At 43.7% G+C, this 25,480-nt stretch overlaps 1 protein-coding gene across 1 annotated transcript in view; it reads left to right on the top strand.

The window, feature by feature from the left end:
* The first annotated feature begins 2,312 nt into the window (after positions 1–2,312).
* Positions 2,313–25,480, top strand: part of KDM7A (lysine demethylase 7A) — a 68,507-nt gene continuing 45,339 nt past the window's right edge. Inside the window, exon 1 of the mRNA XM_081038614.1 lies at positions 2,313–2,652. Coding sequence (XP_080894740.1) covers positions 2,459–2,652 — 194 coding nt within the window. The 5' untranslated portion in view covers positions 2,313–2,458. The remainder of the gene's footprint in view (positions 2,653–25,480) is intronic.

Genomic DNA, 25,480 nt, shown 5'->3' with positions numbered 1-25,480 from the left:
TTATACATACATACCTCTGATAAAGTTCATGGCTTCTCTTTGACACGTCTAAATTGCCAGCATCACTATTCTTGTGCTTTGGGGCCATTATTAAGTAAAATAAGGGTGACTTGAACACAAGCACTGCGGCATCAGGACAGTTGATCTGATTACCAAGATGGTGACTAGGTGACTAATGGGCAGGTAGTGTATACAGCGTGAAGACGCTGGACTAAAGGATGGTTCATGACCTGGGCAGGATGGAGCGGATGGGTGAGATTTCATCACACTACTCAAAACAGCATGCAATTTAAAACTTATAAATTGTTTACTTCTGGAATTTTCAATGTAATATTTTCAGACCACGTTTGACTGCAGGTAAGTGAAACCAGGAAAAGTAAAACTGCGGAAAACGGGGGACTACTGTGTATTTAATTAGATCAATCCTCTTGTACATAACTCATCTCCCATCACCTTCTGTGCCGGCTACACTGTCCCCCACCCCCCCATGCTGACATTCCAAGGTCAAGTGTCCCCTCCAGGAAGGTGAGAATACCCCATATCAGGCCGCTGTGGGGAGGCCCTCCTTTTCCCATGTCCAGCAGGACAGATTTGGCTGCCTCACCTTTCCTGACACACTGTTGTTCTGTCCCCTGAACAACACACATCCTCTACAATGTACTTTAAAAAAATGTTATCTCTTTTCCTTGTTATGAAACCTCTGTGTAGTTAAAGAAGGTATTATCCATAATTTTTCTCTGAACACATCTTCCAGAATCTAGTTCAAGAGAAATGACTTGCCCAAGGTCGCACAGCTTATATAAAGCAGCTCTGAACGTAGGGCTCTTTCCACTCCTCCAATCCTTGATGCCTCTAAACATGCCAAAAATGACAGTAACTTTTTTTTGGTCTCCTTTAGAAATATATTTCAAACTCATTCACTTTGTGATCAATTCTGATTCCCAGGTGGTTCTTTTCCCGCAAAATATGTGCCAAGCAGTGGTGTGGTAGCAAAAAGATTGGATACAGCGTCGAGAAACAAACTTTAGCTCCAGCTCAGATCTGAGACTTTAGGCAAGTTATTTGCTTTCCTCAATTATAAAAATAGACCAGCAATTCTCTGCCTGGGGCTTGGTGACATGGGAGCTACAGCGCTTTCCCCAATGATAGAAATCCCCATGAAATCCAGCTACAGATATCTGATTCAACCATCGTCGACATCCCTTCCAGTTGGTATTTAAGGCCCCAGACGGGGAATGGGCCTAGTGTGGGGCATCCTCACCTCCCGGGAGGGGCCCCTGGGCCTTGGCGTGTCAGCAGGGACGCGGGGGTGAAGCAGTGTGGCCCGGCAGAGGAAGGGACGGCAGCAGTGACGCGACATCAGTTCCGACAGGAGGACTGATCTAGTAAGTACATACGCAGGAGTCCCCTTTTCCGCGGTCTTGCTTTCCTGCGTTTGCCACCCGCGGTCCACCTCTGCCTGAAAAGGCAACCTTTCTCCAGTGAGTATTTGTTAGCTACTGTCATTATCCGTCTCACCCTTCATTCAAAACTATTGACCAACGGCCTATCATGCGACAAGCGCCACACTATTTGCAGGGTCCCCTCTCCGAGGTGTGGCCGCCGCCGGCCTTCGCACCCACGGCGTGGAATTCGTGAACGCGGTGTCCCGCTCCGGCCCTCTCCACCAGCCACACCCGGAGCTGGTGCCTCTCGGCGCACGGACGTGACCGAGCCCCTCTCGGGGACAAGGCCCGCCACCTACCGGCGGCCCACTTCCCAGCCGGTCGGAGAGCAGCCGGGGGGCGGTTTTCCAAGTTTGAACGAGCCCTGCGCACACTCGCGCACCCGCAGGCGCAGACCCGGCTCCGCGTGCCTGGCCGTCCACTCGGCCCCACGGAGGGCGCGGGGCGCGGCTACTCGACGGGAGGTTCGCTCTCCGCCCGGAGGGGGCCGTGGCGGGGCTGCGACTCCCTCGCTTCCCCCCTCCGAGCACGGGCGCCGCGGGCGCCGCCGTTCCCTGCGCAGGGACTTCCCGGCCTCGCTTTCAATCCGAAAGCCGCCGCCGGCCCCTCGCACCCGCCCGCCGCCGCGCGTGTCCTCAGGGAGCCCCGGCCTCCCTCCGCCGCCCCCGCTCCGCGCGCCCTTCAGCCGGTGCCCGCGCTCCACCCACCGGAGGGCGGCGGGGTGCGCGCGCAGGCGGCCGGACGACGTGCGCGCGACGCGCGTCCCCGCCCGCAGCGCCGGAAGGAGCCGGGCCGGGGCCTCGCGCGCCGTGCGCGCGCCGCCTCCCGCTCCCCCCCCCCCCGCGCCGCGGTCTCGCGCGCGCGCACTGAGGCGCCGCCGCCGCCGCCGCCGCCGCCGCCGCCGCCGCCTGGGCTGCTGCTCCGGCTGCTGCAGGAGGCGGCGCTGGCTGGCGGCTGCGCTCGCTCCAGTCGGCGAGCGGAGGAGCGAGCGAGCGTGTGTGTGTTTTTTAAAGATGGCCGGAGCGGCGGCGGCGGTGGCCGCGGGAGCAGCAGCGGGAGCCGCCGCGGCTGCCGTGTCTGTGGCGGCTCCGGGCCGGGCCTCGGCGCCCCCGCCGCCCCCGCCGGTCTACTGCGTGTGCCGGCAGCCCTACGACGTGAACCGCTTCATGATCGAGTGCGATATCTGCAAGGACTGGTTCCACGGCAGGTAAATAAACCCCCTCGAGCCCCGCCGCCGCCGCCGCCGCCGCCACCGGCCACCGGCCACCCGCCGCGCCGCCGGCCACCCGCGTCCCCTTCCGCTCGGCCGCCGCGCCGCTGCGAGCGCCCCGCGGCCCGGCCGCCGAGTCCCCGGCCCGGGCAGCCGGACGACGGGGCCCCGGGCGCGCCGGGCGCCGGGCGGGCTGCGGGGGCCGGTGGGATCGCCCGGCCCGACCAGAGTCGCCGCAACAAACGGGAACAAAGGCGCCGGCCGAGAAGTTGGCCGGGGCAGAGCGGGCGAGGGGACGCGGCCGGGCGGGCGGAGGGCGCAGCGCCGGCCCGGAGCCTGGCCGCCCGCCCCGGGCTCCCGGCTGGGAGTCGCCGCCCGCCCGGCCGCGTTGCCCCGTCGACCGCCGCGCGGAGCTTCCGGCAGGCGGCCGGGTCGCCCAGCCCGGGGTCTCCGGGTGCCGCGCGCGTCCCCTCCCCGGCAGGTCCCCGTCGCGCCCCCTTCCCGGGTCTTTCTCAAACTTCCCGGCCGGGGACGCCGGGACGGAGGCGCCGCAGCGCCAGCCCGCGGGCTCCGCGGAGTAAACAGCGCAACAGATGAGGCGCTGGCGGGGCCGCGGACGGGGCCGGTGGGAAGTTTGGGGCCGGGGGCCGGGGGCCGGGGCGGGGCGGGCGGCGGGGCCGGGGGACAGCCTCGCGGGCCAACCCCCGCGTCGCCGCCGCGCCGCAGCCCAAACTTTACAAAGAGTGAAATTGCCCGTCGCCCGCGGGGCCGGCGACACCGGCGGGCGCGCGGGGCCCGGGGCGGCCGCACTGTGACCGGCCGGCGGGTACCGGGGGCGGGGGCGGGGGCGCCGAGCGGAGCCCGGTTTGACGTTTGTGCGGGCTCGGGCCGCCTCCGCCGCGGGGCCGCCGACTCGTGTGTTTTGTAATCAAAGTGGGAGGCTAATAAAGGGCGGCGCCACCGCCTCTTGACTCCGGCGTGGGAGGGATTCGCAGGCATTTAAACAAAGAAACTAGTTGGCGTTGGGCTCCCAAAGTCCTTATTTGGGTGTTGTGGCCCAGCCTGCGGTCACCCTTAGGTGAAGCAGGTCTCCCGAGCGCCGTTTGGTGGGGCATCGTGGCGTGAGGACGCCCGCGGGGTAACAGCAGATCTGGGGACCGTGATCGTAGGAAGTGTCCTTTGATTGACAGCAGGACATTTAAATACAGCCCCCGCTCCCCCTCCCCAGTTTTACAGAAACACTGCGCGGCCGGGCCAGATGTCTTCGTCTCCCCCTACTGGCCCTGGGAGAGAAAACCATTTAAATTACCCCGGCCTTTTGGGTGCTGAGTGCTAGGGACACTTAGTTTCCCTTAATTTTCAAGTACAGTCAGTTTTAGTTCATCAGGTTTCAGTTGGCACGGTACTGACAGCACCAACAGAGGAAAACAAGAACATGCTGTCTGCGTAAAAGGAGGACAGCGTCCTTATTTTTACATCAGATAATCTTTAGCAGTCCGGAGAATATTTCTATAACCATGCCACATGTACTTAAGAATAAATTATCCAAGGTTGTGTTTCATTACTCCAACCAGTGTTTTTCTATGTTTTGATTATATGTAAAACTGAAACTTGAACTCACCAAATCTTGCCCATTCTATTTCTACGTCCTCTGTTCCCATAACATACCCTAGGCAACAGAATAGAGATTATCCAACAATCTAGGTTACATCCAGAATAAAGCCAGAATCCCTAGTGATTAGGTAAATACTTATTTTTCCCAAAGAACTATTTTAGCTGCATAAGAAATTTGTCCCGTTGTGCAGTGTGGAGATTTGATAGGTTAATACATTTTAGACTACAATTTTATTTATCTTAATTTAGGTAATTTAACACTATAACCATGTGGGGACAAAACCCCAAAAAACAGTTTCCAGGCTCTCGGCCTCACATAGAAAGGTGCTGGCTCGGGTAGTAAATGGCCATCAACTGTGATCAGATGCCAGCAGCTGTGGCTAGTTGGCCGTCAGCTGTAACCCGTAAGCCATTGGCCACTAATATAACGGCTGTGGCTATGCTAGCAGAAGGGAATGGGGGCTAGCAAGAAGATGGTGGCTGGCAAGTGCGGACTGCTATTAGGCAGATTATGTAGATCCTGCTTCCTGTGTCTCCAGCCCAGACGCCAGCGAGAATATATTGGTTTGACTCCCCTACTTATGGCTCCATGGGTGTTCCTTTTTGGCCTTACCGTGTCCTGCGTTCTTGGGCGGGGAGTGGGAGCTGAGACCCTGCACGACAAATGGCGCAGCGAGCAGGGTCTCCCGCCTGACACATGGCGTAGTCGGCAGGATACGGTGCTGGCCAAAGCTTTCCGAAGGGCAGTGGAGCAGTTTGTGCGTATGAAAGCTCAGTCTGAGGAAGACCAGGAGGAGCAGCTGCCGGAGAGCTCGATCCCCGTGGAGGGGTGGAAAGATGTGGATGGTTCCCCAACCAGCAGAGGCCGGAGAAAGCGGAGAAAGCGAAGGTTGTTGCTGCCCTGTGGGCTGGGAACTGCTTGCTGAGGCAACTTGGATGCGGGACTTGTCCCAGGAGGAAACACTTGCTAAGTCCTCCGTGGGAGATGAGGGTGAGGTCAAGGTCATCCCTCACCCCCAGGACAGCCCTGGCGAATGACTATGGACTATGAGGAACTGCCTTCTATCCCTGATTTAATGGACGCTTGACTGTTTGGGAACATACCACCATGTAGTGGGACTGGTTTGATGTTTGCTTTTGTGTCTTGACTGGCCGCCATTGATAATATGTAAGCACCTTGATGTGAGCCGCTGTTGTTCCAGCACAGTACCCCGAGAGGCACAGAGAGAGAGTGGCAGTGCCCTGAGAGCCCTGGCTGAGTCCAGGAAGTCTGGCTGTGCCCAGAGAGAGTGGCAGTGCCCTGAGAGGCCCTGGCTGTGTCCAGGAAGTCTGGCTGTGCCCAGAGAGAGTGGCAGTGCCCTGAGGCCCTGGCTGTGTCCAGGAAGTCTGGCTGTGTCCAGAGAGAGTGGCAATGCCCTGAGAGGCCCTGGCTGAGTCCAGGAAGTCTGGCTGTGTCCAGAGAGAGTGGCAGTGCCCTGAGAAACTCTGGCTGTGCCCGGGGAGACAGGTGGTACCCTAAGAAGCCCAGGAAGTCTGGCTGTGCCCAGAAGTACTGTGGTGGTCCCCTGAGAAAACCTGGCTGTGCCCGGGGAGACAGGTGGTACCCTAAGAAGCCCAGGAAGTCTGGCTGTGACCAGAAGTACTGTGGTGGTCCCCTGAGAAAACCTGGCTGTGCCCGGGGAGACAGGTGGTACCCTAAGAAGCCCAGGATGTCTGGCTGTGCCCAGAAGTACTGTGGTGGTGCCCTGAGAAACCCTGGCTGTGCCCAGAGAGCCTGGCTGTGTTCAGGATAGTGCATTCACCTCCAGGCTCCTTGCACAGGGCCCCTCGCAGAAGACGCTTGTCGCGTAGATTGTGAGGCGAGACCCTGTAGGGGTGGAGTGTGGGGACAAAACCCCAAAAAACAGTTTCCAGGCTCTCGGCCTCACATAGAAAGGTGCTGGCTCGGGTAGTAAATGGCCATCAACTGTGATCAGATGCCAGCAGCTGTGGCTAGTTGGCCGTCAGCTGTAACCCGTAAGCCATTGGCCACTAATATAACGGCTGTGGCTATGCTAGCAGAAGGGAATGGGGGCTAGCAAGAAGATGGTGGCTGGCAAGTGCGGACTGCTATTAGGCAGATTATGTAGATCCTGCTTCCTGTGTCTCCAGCCCAGACGCCAGCGAGAATATATTGGTTTGACTCCCCTACTTATGGCTCCATGGGTGTTCCTTTTTGGCCTTACCGTGTCCTGCGTTCTTGGGCGGGGAGTGGGAGCTGAGACCCTGCACGACAAATGGCGCAGCGAGCAGGGTCTCCCGCCTGACAAACCATTAAAGTTGCAGGTAGTTTATGGAGTATTTTTTAATACTTTGAAGTATAAATTTGAAAACAGGAGAAGTTGAAGGAAAAATAAAGAGGGTATATATATGTGAGGGAGGGAGAGCGAGGCCAAAACACGAATGCTCTGTTTTGTCACATAAATGTGTGTCACTTCATATCTGTGGTAGTGACTCTGAAATATATTTTTTGAATGCAGGGATTTTTTGAGCAGCAGTCCTTGAGAATTTAATGTGGTTCAGATGTCAAAAGTTAGAAAACTTAATGATGTTACCCTGCCATGCAAAAGCAATATCTTATTAGCAAGTTTAATTCCTAATGAAGTATTATTGGTAATTTGGGGTCTACATGTTTTCCCTGTGATCAATATTTGCTTTAATGTTTACTGTACCATGAAATGAGTGATTTTTTTTGAACACAGCAAAATGTTCCTTATGTATTAAATTACTAAAAAAAAAAAATCACTTGTTTATGTGCGAATTGGCCCCTAAAGTACTAAGGTACTTGTTCAGCTTTCCTTTGGTTTCTAGGGCTGGTTCACTTGTGGAGGAGGAAGAGATACAAAGGATTGCCTTTACCTGGATAATTTTATTTGTTCAAATAGAAGTTTTGTAAACTAAAGAATCAGTGAATTTTGATATAAATTTGGGTTTATATCAAACCCTGGAGTTTCTGACACCTGGACATCTGAAAAGTGATTGCCCTAATTTATTCTGACAGGAAAGGAGCGCCTGGGATGCTTTCCTCCCAGGCAGCAGGGTGGCTAGAACCAGCCTCCTCCAAGTTTGAGGCTCTTAGAACTTTGACGGCGTACTTGGTGTTCAGGAATTCCCATCCATGAGCCGCCAAAGGCTTTTTTGTAAGTGAGAGGGGAAAAGAACACTTGCCGGTGTACCATATATAAGTGATACCCTGGGGGTGGTGAGCTGAGAAATTAACAGGATTTTTCTGGGAAGGTTCCTTCCAACCTAGAGCTGGAATTCTTCCTCTCTGAGTCCTTGGTGGAAGTAAGACAATGGAGAGCTTTCCTGATAATGTCCCACCCCCTCATGCCTAGGCGAGGTGCCTTTCTGTAGTACACTTAGTATCGGCCTGTGCAGTACTGTATCTTTGCCCTAATTTAGTTGTATTTTAATGTCGTTGTCTTTCCATTAGATTGTAAACACCTTTGTTTGTTAGTCTTTTTGGTCACAATCTTTCTGACTGACAAAAGTAATACAGAAAAAAATGGAGTATAGAAAACTATCAAAAATATGAAAAGTACCCATGTCTTCCAGAGATTACCACTATTTCAGCATTTATGGTATAGGTTTGTGTTAGAAAAACGAATTCATTTTATGCATTCCACTGTTACCTAACTTCTTTTATTAATGCATACTTTTTCCTGTATCTTTAATGTTCTTTGAAAACATTTTTAGTGGCTACATAGTGTTTAATTTCACAGAAATACAATACGTTTTAAAGCGATTCCCCTTGTGTTAGTTTTTTTACCTTGTTTACTACTTTTTCTTGTATTTCCTAACGATGTATTAATAGGCTGTTGACATCCTTCTAAACAAATCATTGTGAGTATCTGTAATTATTTCCTTAGAATAAATCAAATGAGTTAATACATGTAAAACACTTAGAAGAAGATCTAGCACGTGTAAGTACTCAATAAGAAATTTCCTTGAAGTAGAATTATTAGTCACAGGGCACAGATATTTTTAGGCTTCTTGTCCTTATGGTCAGATTGTCCTCCAGAAAGGTTATTCCAGTTTATACTCTCACCAGCAATGTCCACTTGTAGTTCCCTGCATCCTCACCCATCTAAGGTATTATAAATACTGTCCCCCCCAAAACCAACTAAACAAAAACTTTATCATTTTGCAAATAAGTTAATATATCTACTGAAAGATATACCCAAGATTATTTATGGCAACATTATTTGTATTAGGTTGGTGCAAAAGTAATTGTGGTTTTTGCAATTTTTTAAAACTTTTTAAACCGCAGTTACTTTTGCACCAACCTAATACTAACCCCCAAACTGTAACAACCTAAATGTCATTAATAGTAGATTGGATACATCGTGGTATATTCATAAAATGGAATGCTACTCAGTGATTAAAAAAATGAGTAGTAGGCACTACTCATGCATACAACAACATGGGTGCATCTTAGAGATACAAAGTTGAGTAAAAGACGCCAGACACAAAAGGTTACAGTGTTTGATTCTAGTTATATGAAGTTCAAGTACAGGCATAATTGAATGAAAGAAGTCAGACTATTGCTTACCTCTGGGGGATGGTATTGACAGAGTAGGTCCAAAGGAGCTTCTGAAGTTCAGGAAATGTTCTATATCTTGATCTTGGGTGGTGGTTACATGAGTTGTAAAACTTCAGTGGGCTGTATGTGCATTGAAGACTTTCTAAAACTATTTTAATGGTTGAAGTGTACTTCACACACTTAAAAGTTTAAAAAAATGATAAATTTACCAGTTTGGCAGCTGGCATATAGTATTTTGGAATACATATAACATCTAGTCAAAACACTATTTTATACATTTTTTTGATATGACAGTTTGTCATAGGAGAACATACGAGTAGTCCCTTCATATGTTTCACTTATAAGGCTTTTATGCTCAGTTTTATTTTGTTTCTTGTTACTATAATGGGATTGCCTCTGCGCTTTATCATTGCGTATGATGTTGGCTTTGGCTCGGAGTGTGTGGGCGCTGTTCTTGGTGCTGGGAACGTAGCAATGAACAAAACGGAGTTATTGCTCTCGTAACATATTCTAGAGGGGAGAGATAGATAAACATGTATGTGACAGAAGAAAAGAACACTTGAGCTCGGGGAAGAGAGGGCTGGGGTAGTATAAGGCTCCTTTCATTTGGCGTCATTGTGGAAGGCTTTGAGGACACATTTGAACACAAGAATATTTTGGATTTTATGCAGAGTAATTGGTATATTTTGAGTGGGGGAGTAAACGATTGATTTAACCTTTAAAAGGGTCACTCTGGCTGCTACATGGAGAACAGACTAGAGGAAGCCAAAGGTGACAGACCAGAAAGAAGGCTATTGTAATAATCCAGGTGAGAGGATGATTTTGAAAGTTTGAGTCAGTTTGGGTAATTTACAAATGTCACATATTAATTTTTATTCCTGAAACTTGAATGAAGAGCTTAGTTTATGAGAATGGAAGAATTTTACATAGAATCATGCTATTAGGTAGGAGTTTCTTAGGTACTCACTCTGGAGTCCCAGGAACTCAGTCGAACACTTACTGAAAGCTTTGTACCAAGAGCTAGACACTGTTCTAACGGCATTCGATGAACTGATTAATTCATCTGATTCTCAGAGTCCCCTTGCTGGGTAAGTGCTATTATTATCCCCATTTTACAGATGAGGAATCTGAGGGTTAGAGCGGTCAGTCAGTAACTTTCCCAGGGTCACAAAGCTGACTCCAGAGCTGGCTCTCTCAACCAGTAGGTGGTACTGGGTCTCTTTTCCTTCTCTTTCTCTATCCTGGGATGGAGGTGGGGAAGGAGGCATGGGTGGAGCAGATGGAACAGGCCAGAGAGCTGCCTCTTTAAATACCTTACGTTTCTTCTTTATTAAAACTATTGTTGTTAGCATAAATGTGTTAAAAATGGTCATAACTGCCTTGGGAATAGTATAAAATATTTACTTGAAAAATTTTATAATTTAGCTGTTTTCTTCCTTGTTATAATGGATTTCTTATTGAAATGTATTTTAATTTTTTATTTAGGGATGGGAATTATTTTTAAAATGCGTTTTATATACATTCTCCCTTGATGATGAAGTCTTTTAGAGTATTACAACATAAACTTAACTAGGTACACATCTGTCTCCGCCTGAGAGAACAAAAAGCCCATTTAATGAATCTCGTAATATCTTTTATTGATTTGACAGTTTGTCATAGGAGAATATATGAGTAGTTTGTTCATGTTCACTTATAAGACTTTTATACATATATTCTCAATTTTGCTATTTAAACAAAATATGTTGTGAGATGAGAGTCTTATCTCGGGCTGCTTGACCATTGGTTTGGGGTAGATTTCTGCTTGGTGGGCTCTCATAGCCTGTGTTCTTAGGTTTGAAATTGAGTTTTCTGAACCTCCAAGGGGAAGAAAGCCTTAGTTTTGATAATCGGAAGTGAGGGAGCTCAAGAATAACAGTGAAACCGGTGTAGAGGAGTTGGATTATAAAGCAAGCTTTGGTGGGTTTGAGCAGTTTAAACTCCACAATAATTCACACAGCTTTAAACAGTTGGCCAGTGCTGATCTTGCAGCTGCTACCAAATTTCTGATTCTTTTTGGCAGTTAGGTTTTATTACTGTAGGTATTGTTCACTTGCTTTTTCATTAATGTTAATATACTTTTCCCATTAATTATAGTGTGAATTAATGGTAACTTGAATGATTTTTGTATGTGTTTGTATGAACTCTGGTTCCTTTTATTGGAGATGGTTTTTAGAAACCAAGGTCTGGCACTAGGTTGGTTCAGTGCTTCTAGGGCTTCTCAGTGGACAGGGCTAGGAACTAAACACACACACACACACACACACACACACACACACGTAAGTTTTCATAATACCTTTGATTCTAATCCAATACCACAGTGTTCATTTTGGCCTTCCCCTTCCATACTTGTAACTTTTTTGTCCAGGAGTGAGAAACCCAGCTCTCATTATCTACAATATTTGTTCAATCCTAGTGTATACATAAAGTAGTTCTGGAATTGCTAACCTTTACACTTGTAATAAACAAATTTGCTAACTAGACTACAGTATTTATTTATAATTCTTTTTATCTTTGGCTTTATAATATCTAGTCAAAACACTGTTTTCAAAGTTAACTTAGGTTAGTTCTTCTCTTCCCCGCTTTACTGTGTTATGTCATTTATTTGTAGTACAGTTAGGTTTATTTGTTACTGTTTGTATTGCATTTTGGATTCCTCCCACATCTGGTTGGTTTTAATTGTTCGTTTATATTTTGAAAATGTTACTGTCATTCTAAGAAATCAGAATTCTATGAAAAGGTATACTCAGAAGTGCCATGCCCTCTTCATCCCCCCTCCGCCTTTTCACCCTTTTCTCATCCACCTACGGGTAATCAGTCTCTTTCGTTTCTGGTTCATCCTTTCTGTGGGTTTTTTTTGTTTGTTGTCCCACAAATGAGCAGATGCTTGTATATTTTCTTGTATCTACTTTCCTTACACAAAGGATCGGTAGCTTACAATAAATCCTCCTTACTTGGCCTTTTCTCACTTCATAGTGTGTACTGGGAATCGCTCCATGTCATTTCATAGAGCTCTTCCTTGTTCTTTTTGACAGCTGTATGGTACTCCTTCATGTGGACCCACCCTATTTTATTCATCTCTTCTGTAGGGGTATTTAGGTTATTTACAATATTTTGCAAATACAGACAGTGCTATAATAAATAATCTTGTGCATGTGTATTTTCATATTGTTGGAGGTGTATCTTCAGATTAGATTACTAGAAGTAGGATTGCTTGTTCAAAAGATAAGCGCATATGTTGTTTTGTTACGATTACCAGATTTCCCTTGAAATGGTGGGACTAGTCTAGTGCATTCCCACCAGCAGTATATGACTGTGCCTCTTTTTGCACATTCTTGCTGTCAGGATGTGTTGTCATGTTTTTAATTGTTGCCGATCTGATACATGGGAAATGGTACCCATGTTTTAATCTGCATTTCTCTAATTACAGATGAGTTTGAACAACATTATATATGTTTGGGGGTTGTTTTCTTTTTCTTCTTGTTTTGAGGATCACCTGTTTATATCTTTTTCAGATTCTATCAGGTTTTTGGTCCTTTGTCTCTAATTTTTAAGAGCTGTGTATTAGGGATCTTAGCCCTGTGTGGCATATATAAATATTCTGCCTCAGTTTGTAGTTTTTCTTTCTTGTTGATGGTGATTTCTTTGCACCATGCAAATTTGTAAAAAGTATTTCTGCAGTCATATTTATCAATCTTTTATTGGCTCTGAACTTTGAGTCATAATTAGCAAGCCTTTCTCTTCCCCCAAGGTTAAGAGGATTTTACATATGTTTTCTTTTAGTACTTGTATGGTTTTATTTTTCACATTTAGATCCCTAATCCATTTGGAGTTTATTAAGGAGAACTGACGTTTTTGAAATTTTGAGTCATTCTGAGAATAGGAATGTTTATTTAAGTCTACTTTTGTATTTTTCAGATATGTTTAAATTTTTCTTTATATAGATCTTGCACATTTATAAGTTTATTTCTAAAAATTTAATTTTCTTTTTTACTATTTGCTAATGGTTTTTGGTTGTGTGTATGAAGACTTGATCTTTGAATTTTACTTTTATATCCTGGAAGAATTATTACTGAATTGTTTGAGTTAGTTGTATCGTCAGTTCACTAGAGATTCATATCGTATGTAAATAGAGATAGCTTCACTACTTTTTGCCTGTTCTTATGCCTGTAAATTATTTTTCTTATCTAATTGCACAGGTTTATACCACTGTACAATGTTGAAAAGTGGTAGAGATAGTGGATATCCTTCTTCCCGATTTTAGTGGAAATGCCTCTAATGTTTCCTCATTAAATAAGATACTAACTTTAGGTCTAACTCTTATCATATTAAGAAAGTATTCCTCAGTTCTTTTTTTCTTTCTTTTTTTTTTTTTTTTAGTGTTTTTATCATGAATGGATGTTGAATTTTGTCAAAGACTTTTTCAGCATCTACGGCGAGAATCATATGCTTTTTTCCTGACATATAATGTATTTTTAAGTACATTATCATTCTAAGACGTTAGCTCTAAGAATAGTCTCATGGAATAATATTCTTCAGTCTGTGGTTCACTATTGGGTATTTAAGTTGTATTCTGATAATGTTTTGTACCTAAATTTAAAAATATTCTGTATCTAAATTTAAAAATACCACTGCCTTTGGTAATTTTAGTATGAAGCAAAATTGACAAATGTAAGTGACATGGGGAACAAATAAACACTGAGCAAGTAAATAAATATAATAGAAATCACTAATGCATTCATGATCCAGGAATTTCTCTAAAGTACCGTGTTTTCCCGAAAATAAGACCTAGCCGGACAATCAGCTCTAATGCGTCTTTTGGAGCAAAAATTAATATAAGACCCGGTCTTATATTAATTATGTTATAAAGACCCGGTCTTATCGTAAAATAAGACTGGGTCTTATGTTAATTTTTGCTCCAAAAGATGCATTAGAGCTGATTGTCCGGCTAGGTCTTATTTTCGGGGAAACAGTAGCATTTTCTGTCCTGTGTTTTGTGAACCACAGGGTTTAAGGTATTCTGGGAGTTCACTTTTAATTTGTCCTTTAAAAAGCCAGTGATTATTTTCCTTTCAAAATGGATTAGTTTGAGAGCCTCTGAGTGTATATGAGCCAGCAGACATGAGTGGTTAGTGGAACTCAGCTGAATGTTCTCAAGATTCAGTTACTGGGTTGGTTTGGCATTCAGCTGAATGCTGCTACCTGCCATGAAGATCTTGACTTTAATTTTTGTTGTTTTTAGAGAAAATTTTAAGCATATGCAAGTAGACAGAATAGTGTAATGTGCTCGCAGGTAACTGTCACTCCTCTTCAGTGATTACCAATTCCTGACCAGTCGTTTCGTTTAAGCCCCTCCCCACACTTCCCCTGCACTTAGTGTTATTTCGAAGCAAATTTGTGATGATATCATTATACCTATGACTATTTTAACACGTATATCAATAACGTCTCTTTTAAAAAACTACAATACCTTTATTACAACTAAAAATAATTGACAATTCCTTAATATCATCAAACATTCAGTGTTCAAATTTCCAATTGTCTCGTAAATGTCAATTTTTTTTTAACTACTTGTTTGAGTCAAGATCCAGTTAAGGTCTATACATTGTCATTAGTTTATATGTCTCATAAGTCTCTTAATCTGCAGCAGTGGTTGCCAGCTGCATGGGAGTTTTGTACCCCACACCCCATGGGACACTTGGCAATGTCTAGAAACACTTTTTATTGGGGGGGGTGTTGCTCAGGAATCTAGTAGGTAGAGGACGGGGTGCTGCTAACCATCATGCACCGCACAGTCCCACAAAAAAAAAAGAGTTGTCTGGTCCTAAATGGCAGTAGTGCTGCTGATGGAAAACCCTGATCTGTAGGTTACCTCATGTCTCCCTTTTTCTGTTGCCATTTATTTGTTGCAGAGATTGGTTGTTTATCCTGTAAAGTTTTCCACTTTCTGGATTTTGCTTATTACATCCCTGCAGCATCTTTTCACATGTTCTGCTCCTTCCTGTGAATTGGCGGTTGGATCTAGAGAAGCTTGATCAGATTCAGGTTCCCTCCCCCAAAGAATATTTTATAAGTGGGAGAAGTAGTCTTCCACCAGGAAGCAGAAAACATCTGGTTGCTTCTCCTTTTGTCATGTTTGCTGCCATTGAACAGTGCCGATATCCATTCATGTATTCATTAGTGGTTGCAAAATGATGATAATGTAATTATAAGATTCCTCCTTTAATTAATTAGATGGAATACTTCTATAAAGAGAACGTTTTCCTTCGTCTACTCCTTTGGTTACCTAGTGGTACTTTTTGTATAGGAGAGGCAGATTTAAACGTTGGATTCTTTCCCTTTATCTCTAGTTTTGAAATTAATTGGCTCATTAGCATTTTTTATTGGTTATTATTTGAAGGAAAATTTAAATTTATAGTCAATAATATTGTAATAACTGCACGGTGAAAAATGGTTACTAGACTTAGTGTGGTTATCACTTCGTAAGGTAGATAAATAAATGTTGAATCACTACACCTGAAACTAACATAATATTGTATGTCAACTATACTTTTTAATAAAAGGAAAATTTAATGTATAATATTTATTAGCTTTAAACAATAAATAGAAATAAAAAAGACATGAATACAAAAAAGTGTTCATGTCTCCTTTGACCACATAGCCTGTAATTTAAAAAAAATGTGTTGAGAAATTCAAGCAATATAGAAAGATGAAAAAGTGACAGTGTCCTCTCTTTCCTGTAGTCCCCCTTACCCAGTGGTAGGATCGCTACCAGTTTTGAGTTTTCCATCTAGAAGGAAGGATTCTATACTCTGCTCTTTTTCATTTATTAAAATATCCTGGAGGTCTAGGAGAGCTTTTCATATCATATGCAGACATGTCATTCTTTTCAATGGCTGCATAGAATTCCATTCTGTGGATTTACTCTGATTTATCCATTTCTCTGTTGATGGATTCTTCAGCTGGTGTGTTTCTCTCTCTCTTCTTAGTACTTAAGAGTGCTGTAGTCTATCTATTTTTGTATGTTTATCTTTTTTCTTGATGAGCATTTGGTTACCCTTAAGGTAAATTTCTAGTATTATACACTTTGAAATTGTTTTTATCTGTAGTCATGTTTTAACGTTTATTTTCTAAAAGAACTGTTGATCAAAGACAGGAAGCATAAGGAACACTTATGCTTCAAACAAGCATAAGTGTTGAAACAAGTTTGATGAGGGTAAACATACTAACTATGCAAATTTAACGTACTTCTTTACCAGGACTGTTAATTACATTTGTCTGATAATTCTAATGGATCAAAAATCAATGTTAGAGAAAACAAAATGCCATATCCAACATGATTTTATTATGGGGAAGGGGGAATAAAAAATGTTTAGAATGCTTTGTGGAGAAGTGGTGGACTTCTCTTCCTTTGTAATTTAGAAGTGTCATTTTCCTTGAGCACAAAAGAGGAATTCAAATATCTAATATTGATTCCTGTTTATCAGTTAGTATTCATAACAGTCTGACATCATGTACTGTAAATTATTAAATTGCAAAAGCTGGGGGAACCTATACCATTATAAATAATTTGGTGTTTTTATGTGTAAAAGCGGCCATCAGATAATTGGTCACTATTTCACATGGAAGTTGGAGTGTGATCCATTGTGGTCCTTTCAATTTATACAGTGTCTTATGGGTATTTTATATTAGTAAATATAAAAAAGAAAATAAAATGGTTCTGGAAATACTCCCACTGCCCAGGAACTCACAGACTATTGAAAAAATACCTGAACAAAAGTCAAAACAGTGTAACAGTTTGGATAGCATCCTGACTGCTCCAGTAAGTGATAACGTATGGGACCCCAGGCCCTCTGGGAGCAGAAGTTTTCTGGCCAATTCCCATCAATGACTTCAGAAACATTCTGTGTGACCACAAGAGAGCTTTCTCCCGGAGAGACTGATTTGTGGGTTCCTGGGTTTTTCCTCTTCTCTGTGAACTCCCACAGTGCCTCACCTGTCACACACGCTACACTCTGTAGATGTATGGTGACTCCTTTTTACTTGACTACTTTATGAAGGAAACTTGGGGTAAACTGTCTGCAAATTAGAGCAACTTTAGTCTTTTTACTTAATTTAACTTGCCACAGGTCTCACTCACCTTCTTTACGCTTTTCTTATTTCAGTACTTTTTTAAGGCTAATTTTCTGTGTGCCTGGTTCTTTGAGTCACTTTCCTTTTTTTGCTAGCCCGTCTTTATTTTCTGACTATTAACATTAACATTTCCTTAGATTCCATGGTTACTAGGAGAGCAGAGTCCCTTCTGTTTGATTCAGGGACTTCTTTCCTCAAACCCTCTTTTCCAGCCATCCAAATGCCAACTAGTCAGCCCTGGACTCTGCTTCCCGAATTTTCCTGTCCTTACCTCTAAATTTGTGGTCATACAGCCTATGGCGAAGAGAACAGATTCCCTGATCTGAACTTGTTTTCTGTTTTCTTATTTCTTAACCCTTGTTGGAATTGATTATCCTCTGAAAGCTCGTAAGTGTTTCACACAGCTGTCCCCCAGGATCACCTTGTTAGGGCTGCCCATCTCTTCAGGGGTGTTCTCCAGGAAATCTCTCCACTTACCTCCTGTCAGTCACTGGGGGTGGGGTGGGGGGCTTGTTCTCAGCCTCATTCCTGGCCCCAGACCTGCTGTCTGGTTCATTCACCAGCTCCAATGCTGTGTGGGGTTCTTTCTTTTCTTGGACAGGACAGAGGAAGACTATGGTACAAGTCGTAATACTTGAAGATGTTAGGGTATGGGTGACTTTTCTTGCCTTTCCATGCCTCCCTCTCTACCACGTCATTTTTTATTGCCTCCGTCACATTTCAAGCTTTCATTGACCATCATTCACAGTTTCCGCCACCTCTGTGTAGTATTTATATAACGTATTTCTTTAAAACATCTTTAAATGGATTTTGATTTTTTAAATTTAGTTTTGTCCTAAACAGAAATATCTGTTAAGCCATGTGTTTCTGCATATTTTAATATTTGTGAGAAAAGATATGTTTATTGAGTTAGAGTCTTTATCACATAAAATGTGTACATGTAAGAGTGTCAGAAGGGTGATGGTGGTTGATAAAAAGATAATAACAGACATAGGGAAATGATACAGGTTTCTTCAATGGCAGTAAAGGATTGAAGAATTTAACCAAATGACAATGGCTGTACAAAGCAGGAGGCCCAGCCGAGTGTGTCCCTCTGGCAGGACACACTGCTCTGGCCTTTAGTTCCCGTACACTGGCCCTGTTGCCAGTGACAATGTGGCTAGGAACGGGATGCCATCGGGCCCGACATGCTCAGTGATCTCAGTGCTGTGGTTCTCGGGATTCCTCCTGTTTTACGGGCCACCTTGCCTGCCCAGCAGGTGTGAGTAACTGCTCACAACCTCAGCACATTCCTCGGTTTCTATGGTAAGACTGGCCGACTTGAAGATTGGCTTCTCAGATGTGCCATCTTCCTGGCAGGCTTCAAGCTTGCTTGATGTCTGTTCCTCCAAGTATGCGTAACTCGACAGGAAGGTAGACCTTGAGCTACGGCACTAAAAAGTAACTAGAAGGCTTGTACGCACCCGCTGGAAAGAAGGCCTCCTTAGAGGAGTCAAAGAAGCACATCTGTTTTGTCAAAATAGCACATTTGCTTGAAATGAATGACCTTTTCCCCCTTAGAACTTTTTATCCTAGTTGTTGTTTCTGAAGTGTCAGCACTACACATCTTGCATGCATCCACTGACATGGGAGCCACAGTTGCCAAAGTCTGCTTTACTATGGAGAGCTCTATTTTCAGATTTAGGACATTTCTGGAAATGTAACTTCAGAAGGAAAAGGGAACTGCTAAGTCATTGGCAGTTCCCTTTGGGTGTATTAGATCCCATCCCCTCTCATCTTTTCATGGACATGGCTTCAAGAGTTTCCCACCTACCCCCAATATCATTTTGTTTTCTTATTAGTGTGCCAATAGCATATAACTTTCATTAAAAGAAAAGCAAAAATAACGTTCCTTGACCTGACATTGGCCCTTCAGCTGCAACCCCATTTCTTTGTTTCTTTTATAACAAAATTCATCAAAAGAATTGTCCATATTTGCTGTCTCCAATTGTTTTGTTTGTTTTTTTCTCTGTCTTTTTTAAATTGAGGTCCCTTTCTCTCTGAACCCAATCCAATCAGGCTTTCATCTTTATTCCTCCATTGGAATCGCTCTTGTCCAAGTTACCAATGAGCTTCACCTGACTTGGCTTCTAGGAAATCCCCATGCTGGTTTTCCTCCTCCCTCACCCCTTCTCCTTCTCAGTCCTCATGGCAATTGCTTCTTACCTCCTTGATCTTTTAACCCTGGAGTACCCCAGAGTCCAGTCCTCAGTAGTTCCCCTTTTCTAGCATTTATCTGATCCTACGACTTCAGCTTTCATCTGTATGTGGATGACTGCTAAGTTTTTGTCTCCTTCGTAGACCTCTGCTCTGAGCTCTAGTCTTGAATATGTAATTGCGAACTTTTTGTTTCCACTTGACAATGTCATCCCATCCACCAGTCATCCAAAGTCAAACTCCCTTCCAATCAGCCCTCCTCCTCCTGCACTCTTCTTCTCCAGCCCAGTGAGTGGAATTTCCTTCAAGGTGTTCAGGCCACAATGTATGTCTCTGGAACTGATACACAATAATAAGTTGCTAGGAATGTGTTTTCTTTTCTGGAGAATGGCTGAGGCCTGGTGATGGTTCTTTCCCTGCTAACACAAATCAGTTGTGGACTGCCTCATCAAGTTGGACAATTTTGTCTTTAATCTTTGTTCAGGAATTAAGCATTAGATATTCTTAGTATTATTTACTTAATCTATACCTGTTTAGCCATAACAACTTTATTATATAGTGCATATAGTGTTCTTGTTCAGTATGTCTCCCAGAGAGGATGGAGGAATAATGGCGAGAAAGGTGCAGAACACAGTGAGTATGAAGATGAGCATGTGTGTACAGAGAATGCACGAGTTAAGTGGATATGCACGTCAGTTTGGCTAGACTAGAATTTTACATGGAGAGCAGGCTCTGGAAGAGCCATCCATATCCCCTGGCTTTCTGTGTTTGCAGCTTTACCTCTACCCTGTTTCCCTGAAAATAATCAGCTCTAATGCGTCTTTTGGAGCAAAAATTAATATAAGACCCGGCCTCATATTATATTAAATAAAACCCGGTCTTATAGTAAAATAAGACTGGGCCTTATATTAATTTTTCCTCCAAAAGATGCATTAGATCTGATGATCCAGCTAGGTCTTATTTTCTGGGGAAAACGATATCTCTAGCTTCATCTCTTGAAGACTTCTTTCTTTAAAAAAAAAGATTTCATTGGGGAAGGGGAACAGGACTTTATTGGGGAACAGTGTGTACTTCCAGGACTTTTTTCCAAGTCAAGTTGTTGTCCTTTCAGTCTTAGTTGTGGAGGGCGCAGCTCAGCTCCAGGTCCAGTTGCCATTGCTAGTTGCAGGGGGCAGAGCCCACCATCCCTTGCGGGAGTCGAGGAGTTGAACTGACAACCTTGTGGTTGAGAGCCCACTGGCGCATGTGGGAATTGAACCAGCAGCTTTCGGAGTTAGGATCGTGAAGCTCCAACCGCCACCGGGCCAGCGTTTTGACGACTTCTTGCTGAAAGCATTTGAGACTTGGCCTGAGGCCCTTCTTCAGCTACTGGAGCTCAGCAGCTTGCACTTGAAGCAGGCAGGAAATTCTGGGACCTTAGTGGCTCTATGACAACCATGCAGCATTTACTACTGGGAGACGTAGATAACTACCTAGCTCTCCTCTTCCCTTGAGTGGTACCATGCTGAAGCACTTTCTAGCAGCCTTCCAGGTGGCCGCAGAGGGGTAGGTGCTGCTCAAGACAGCCGCCATGGCTTCCTCCCCATCCCGCTCGCACTGTTCCTCTCCCCTGCCGGTGCTGCCAGGGTCACCTCCCGTATGAACACCTGCATTCAGATTCATATGTCAGAGTCTGCTTCTGGGAGACTCCCATCGAAACCAGTAGAAAATTATTCATGAGAAGAAAGGTCATAAGCAAGAGGTAATGGATTTAAAGTAGGGTTTGGATTCCATTTATTAAATAGCAGATAACAGATTTTTTACGTGATAGTCATGTTTGTGTGTTAATGCCTGTATAATCAGTGTGCTTTCATTTCTTGTATCGATAAGCAGATGCATTAGGAGAATGACTCTCAAAGTAGAATATATGAAAGCTGCTTACTTACCTCATCGAATGGTTTTCTAGTCCTGTTACCTTGAAAAGATGTCTTGCCTTAAAGTTTATGTGTGATATGATTTTAATTTGAAGCTGTTGCTGTTAATTTATCTTTCCCTTTCATTAGTCCTTTCGAATCCCTTCTTTTTCGAAACACTAGAAACATTCCGTAGCAGTAAGTAACCTTTAGCATGGGAACAATTGCAATGAAGTGTTAACATTTCATAGATTAATTTGCATATAAAAAACTAGCAACCACTTTGCCATCTTTGGGGAATGACCTAGCCTACTTAAATAAGATTTTCCTGTAACTGAAGGTTCTGCTTGTGAAATGTAACTGAGTGTCCTTAGAAAAATTACTCAGGAGATAAAATTCTTTATATGTCAACTATTTTTAGACAGATTTTGACAGATATATTATACTCTTCTTAATAGATACTACACTATTTAGTTTTGATGACTAAGCACCGTGGACCTTAGTTTTCCGTGTTATATGGGCTATTGGCCTGTTAGACTGTGCACGAAATTGTTCCAGACTACTGGGAATTTATTGATAGTGTTTCACCCTTTTCCTTGCTGGACTTTCTTGCTGTCTCTGATCTACTTTGCCCAAGTCCCACTGCTGCTTCAAATCTTTGTTTTCGAAACTAGAGTAAAACTTAAGATTTCTCTGGAGCATCAAACCACAGGTCTTCTTCAATTGCCCATCTACTCTGCCATCCTGGTACATGGGTGACAACAGAGGGGACCCAGCCAAGAATGGAGGCGATGCTTGCTAACGGGATTTCACGAGTATTACTTACATCTGTCTGGCAAGCAAGGTTCGAATCTTTGAAGGCAGAGTGTTTGTGGTGCTGGCTAGTAGCCTTGAATTCTCATCCTAGGATAGGAGTTCTGCCTGGTGAATAAGGGTAGCTCTGGCTCATAAGTAATTTTACCCAGAAGACAATATTCAGCTGGCTGGCGTAGAGGTACGGTGTACCTGGCCTCCTATGGATAAGGCTTGAGCCTGAACAGCGCCCTATAAGTGCGTGTTAATTATATTGTGATCGGGAAAATCTGAGACAAACGTCTTTGGTAAGTTTCTCTTGAGGTTAAAAAGATAGTTGAAAAAGTTTCAGTGTGTTATCAGGTATTGACTTTTTGGCTTATATGCATTCCAGGAACGTGTACAGTAAATGCTTGGTAATGCTGTTACTAACTTGGTGTCCTATGTTGTTAAGGAAACCGTTTTACAACACACTTGACTGACTGGTACTTTGTATCAGTTATAAAATTGTAAAACATTGCTTTTTTTAAATTTTGTAAATTTAAGTTGTAACAATTATAAAAAACATTAAATTTGTAATTAACTTTCACAGTTGGTGAGTCTGAAAATTAGCTTGTAGAACACGTTTTCAAGGTGGAAAACAATAACTCCATGGAGTGTTTCCTGAAAAAAGAGACCTGAGGTCCTGTTTCCCACTTATGCTAGTTCCCCAGCATGGATATGCGGAGAGCACATCCATTTCTTAAATTCTCTGAGAAGTCCAGCTGGTAAATAAAATGATTTGCTCTCAGCCGAGCATCTCCCAGTTTCTTTACTACGGACTTTTTGTGAGTAACCCTAACTCCTGTGGGACAGTTTAGTTTAAGAAATGCTCTTTTAGGGATATAATATAGCATTCCTCACTTAGCATGGCTCTGAGATGCACCGATTTCAGTTTCCTTGTAAGGAAAACTATTTCTCTGCCTAACAACGTTTCTGACACCAAATTTCTGGGTTTTCTGCACCAAGCAGTTCTCCAGTTCAAGTAGACACCAACTGGGTGTCGTATAATTTTAATTCATCTCTGACACCATCTAGAGTTAGTGCAGACCGCACAGGTTAAGACTGCCCCCGAGTTGGGACACCAATCGCAAATAGTGGGTTCCTAGGTTACTATGTATTTCTGGCTGACTTGGCCACAGATTGGGGATTCCCCTGATCCCCTCTTGAGGTTTGATAATTTGCTGTATAATGAATGGCTCACAGATCCTAAGGAAACACTCTACCTACTATTACCACTTTATTATAGAGGGTATTATAAAGGTTATAAATCCACAGCCAGATGAAGAGGTACATAGGGCAAGGTCCAGAAGGGTGTCACATTCAGGAGTGGAGGTGCCACCTCAGGGCACGTGGATGCATTCAGCAACCTTGAAGTGCCCCGAACCCCTTCATTTAGGGTTTTTCTGGAGGTTTTATTACTAAGCATGATTGATTAAATCATTGGCTATTGGGGATTAACTCAGTCCCCAGCCCCTCTCCCCGCCTCTGAGGTTAGGGAGGTGGGGCTGAAAGTTCTAACCCTCTAATCGTCTGGTGGGTTCCTCTGGCAATCAGCGCCCCCTCCTGAAGCCATCTAGGAGCCCACCCAGTTACCTCATCAGCATAAACTCGGGTGTGGTTGGAAGGGGCTTGTTACGAATAGCAAAATGTGCTCCTTTCAGAAGGGTTTTAGGCACTCTTGTGCCGGGACTCTATTTCTTATTATGTCATAATGTCACATGGTTTAGTTAAGTAACACTAGTCCCTCGCGAACAGGATTCAGGCTTTAGTCACCATGATATATTATTGACTGTTGCATTTGCACTGCAGTGAAGTACAGAGTTTGCTACAAGCTCTTCAGGGTGCAGATCAGCGAGCCGCTGTGTCAGTGACAGGGCACATCTGTTCTACAGGTCACACACACAGGAAAGGCTGCCGCCTTGTCTCCGTGTGAGAAACCCATGTGATGTATTACACAGCTGGGTCATCGAAAGACGGAAGTGGCCAATAAAAATGAAGGTGTAGCGAAGGAACAAAAAGTGCTGATTGTGGAAGTGAAATTTAAATTGAGCATAAATGGAAGAGTAACTGAAGGTGGGAGGGAATGTTGGCACTGCCGCCATTCAGGGGACTCTAGATGTGCAGCCGGAAGCTCTCAGGGAACGCACATGAATGGCGTGTTGTGAACTCCAGCGTACTACGTGAATATTCCGTTTACTATTTTCTTCAGTTCTCTGCACAATATAATCAACAGTAAAAGGGTCTTTAATGTTTTGACAGACATTTTTAAAGGTCAGGAAACAGTTATAATTTTCCCTATGGATTACTAAGATAGCTTTGCATGGTCATTTTTATGGTCTTGCACTACTGTGCAAAGCGAGGACTGCCTGTATCTTTCTTACATTTGCCAAACATCTATCATCTGACCTCTAGTGGAAATTAAGAAGAATTACAAAATGTACTTTGAGGAACCTGTAATAAATTATTTTTTTTAAGAGCACACACAGGTTTTTAATGTATATGTTAGTAAAGGATATATTCTTTTTTAAATTTATTTTTTGATTACAGTTGACATGTATTAGTTTCAGATGTACAACATGGTGATTTGTTTTTTTGAATGGATCTAACATATAAATAAGTAAAAAGTTTTTCTCACATTTTATGCACTTTACGTATTGTCCTTACTTGCATGACTTGAAATTGATGGTCTAGTGTTGCTTTTGACCTTTCCTGGACAGCTCAGTACTACCCGTTCTGCTTTTGACGAATACTTCAGATTTGCAATTGTTTTGAAGTTCTTTGAGATCTTCTGGGTAGTATATACAATTCCATGTAGGGATATTTGTTATGGATTATGTCAAGATTCCGTGGTCCAAACCTCTACTCTAACTCAGCCTTCATTGAGAATGAAGAAGCCTGCTAAGAAGTTAAGCAGTCCCCCTTAGAATACTACTTTAGTTTCTTTCCCAACAGAAAGTTCTCTAATATGAATCCTTTCTCTTGACTTAGCTTGGAATGTGGTCTCTCCCCCAGGTGCTGGCTGGAACTGAGGACTGTTTACAAGAGGAGAAAGGTTATTAGGGAACTAGATCCACTTGACTTGACTCCTGTCCTTTGTAGCTGACTCATTACTAAGTGTCCTCAATATAAAAGTTTATGATTTCCTGTTATCTTTCATCCCTGGGGGTGATCTCTTAGCCTGGAATATATTAAATCTTCTGTAGTTGTCATTAGACCCTAGAAAATGTAGCTTTCCTTCCCATACTCACAGTTGGAAAACTGTCAGCTGAGTTGAACTGGTTCTAATGGCTGTTGGTTCATCTTTTAAAAATCTAGTTATTTCTATTTGTAATCTACTTAATCTATGTATTCTCTTAATAGATACCCTACTTGGAAAATCAAGGTAGGGACACTTAGGAACTACATGAAAGGAAACAAATGGGCATAATATATAAATCTGTACAAATAGGACCCTTTCTGTGCAATAGGATTATACCTGTGACTACTGAACCTAAACAGTCAAGAATACTGCATTCTTTTTTGTTGACAAAATAAA

The sequence above is a fragment of the Rhinolophus hipposideros genome, assembly GCF_964194185.1.
Source record: "Rhinolophus hipposideros genome assembly, chromosome: 25".
NCBI lineage: Eukaryota > Metazoa > Chordata > Mammalia > Chiroptera > Rhinolophidae > Rhinolophus > Rhinolophus hipposideros.
Note: the sequence above shows the minus strand (reverse complement) of the source record. Positions and strands in the feature narration are given on the sequence as shown.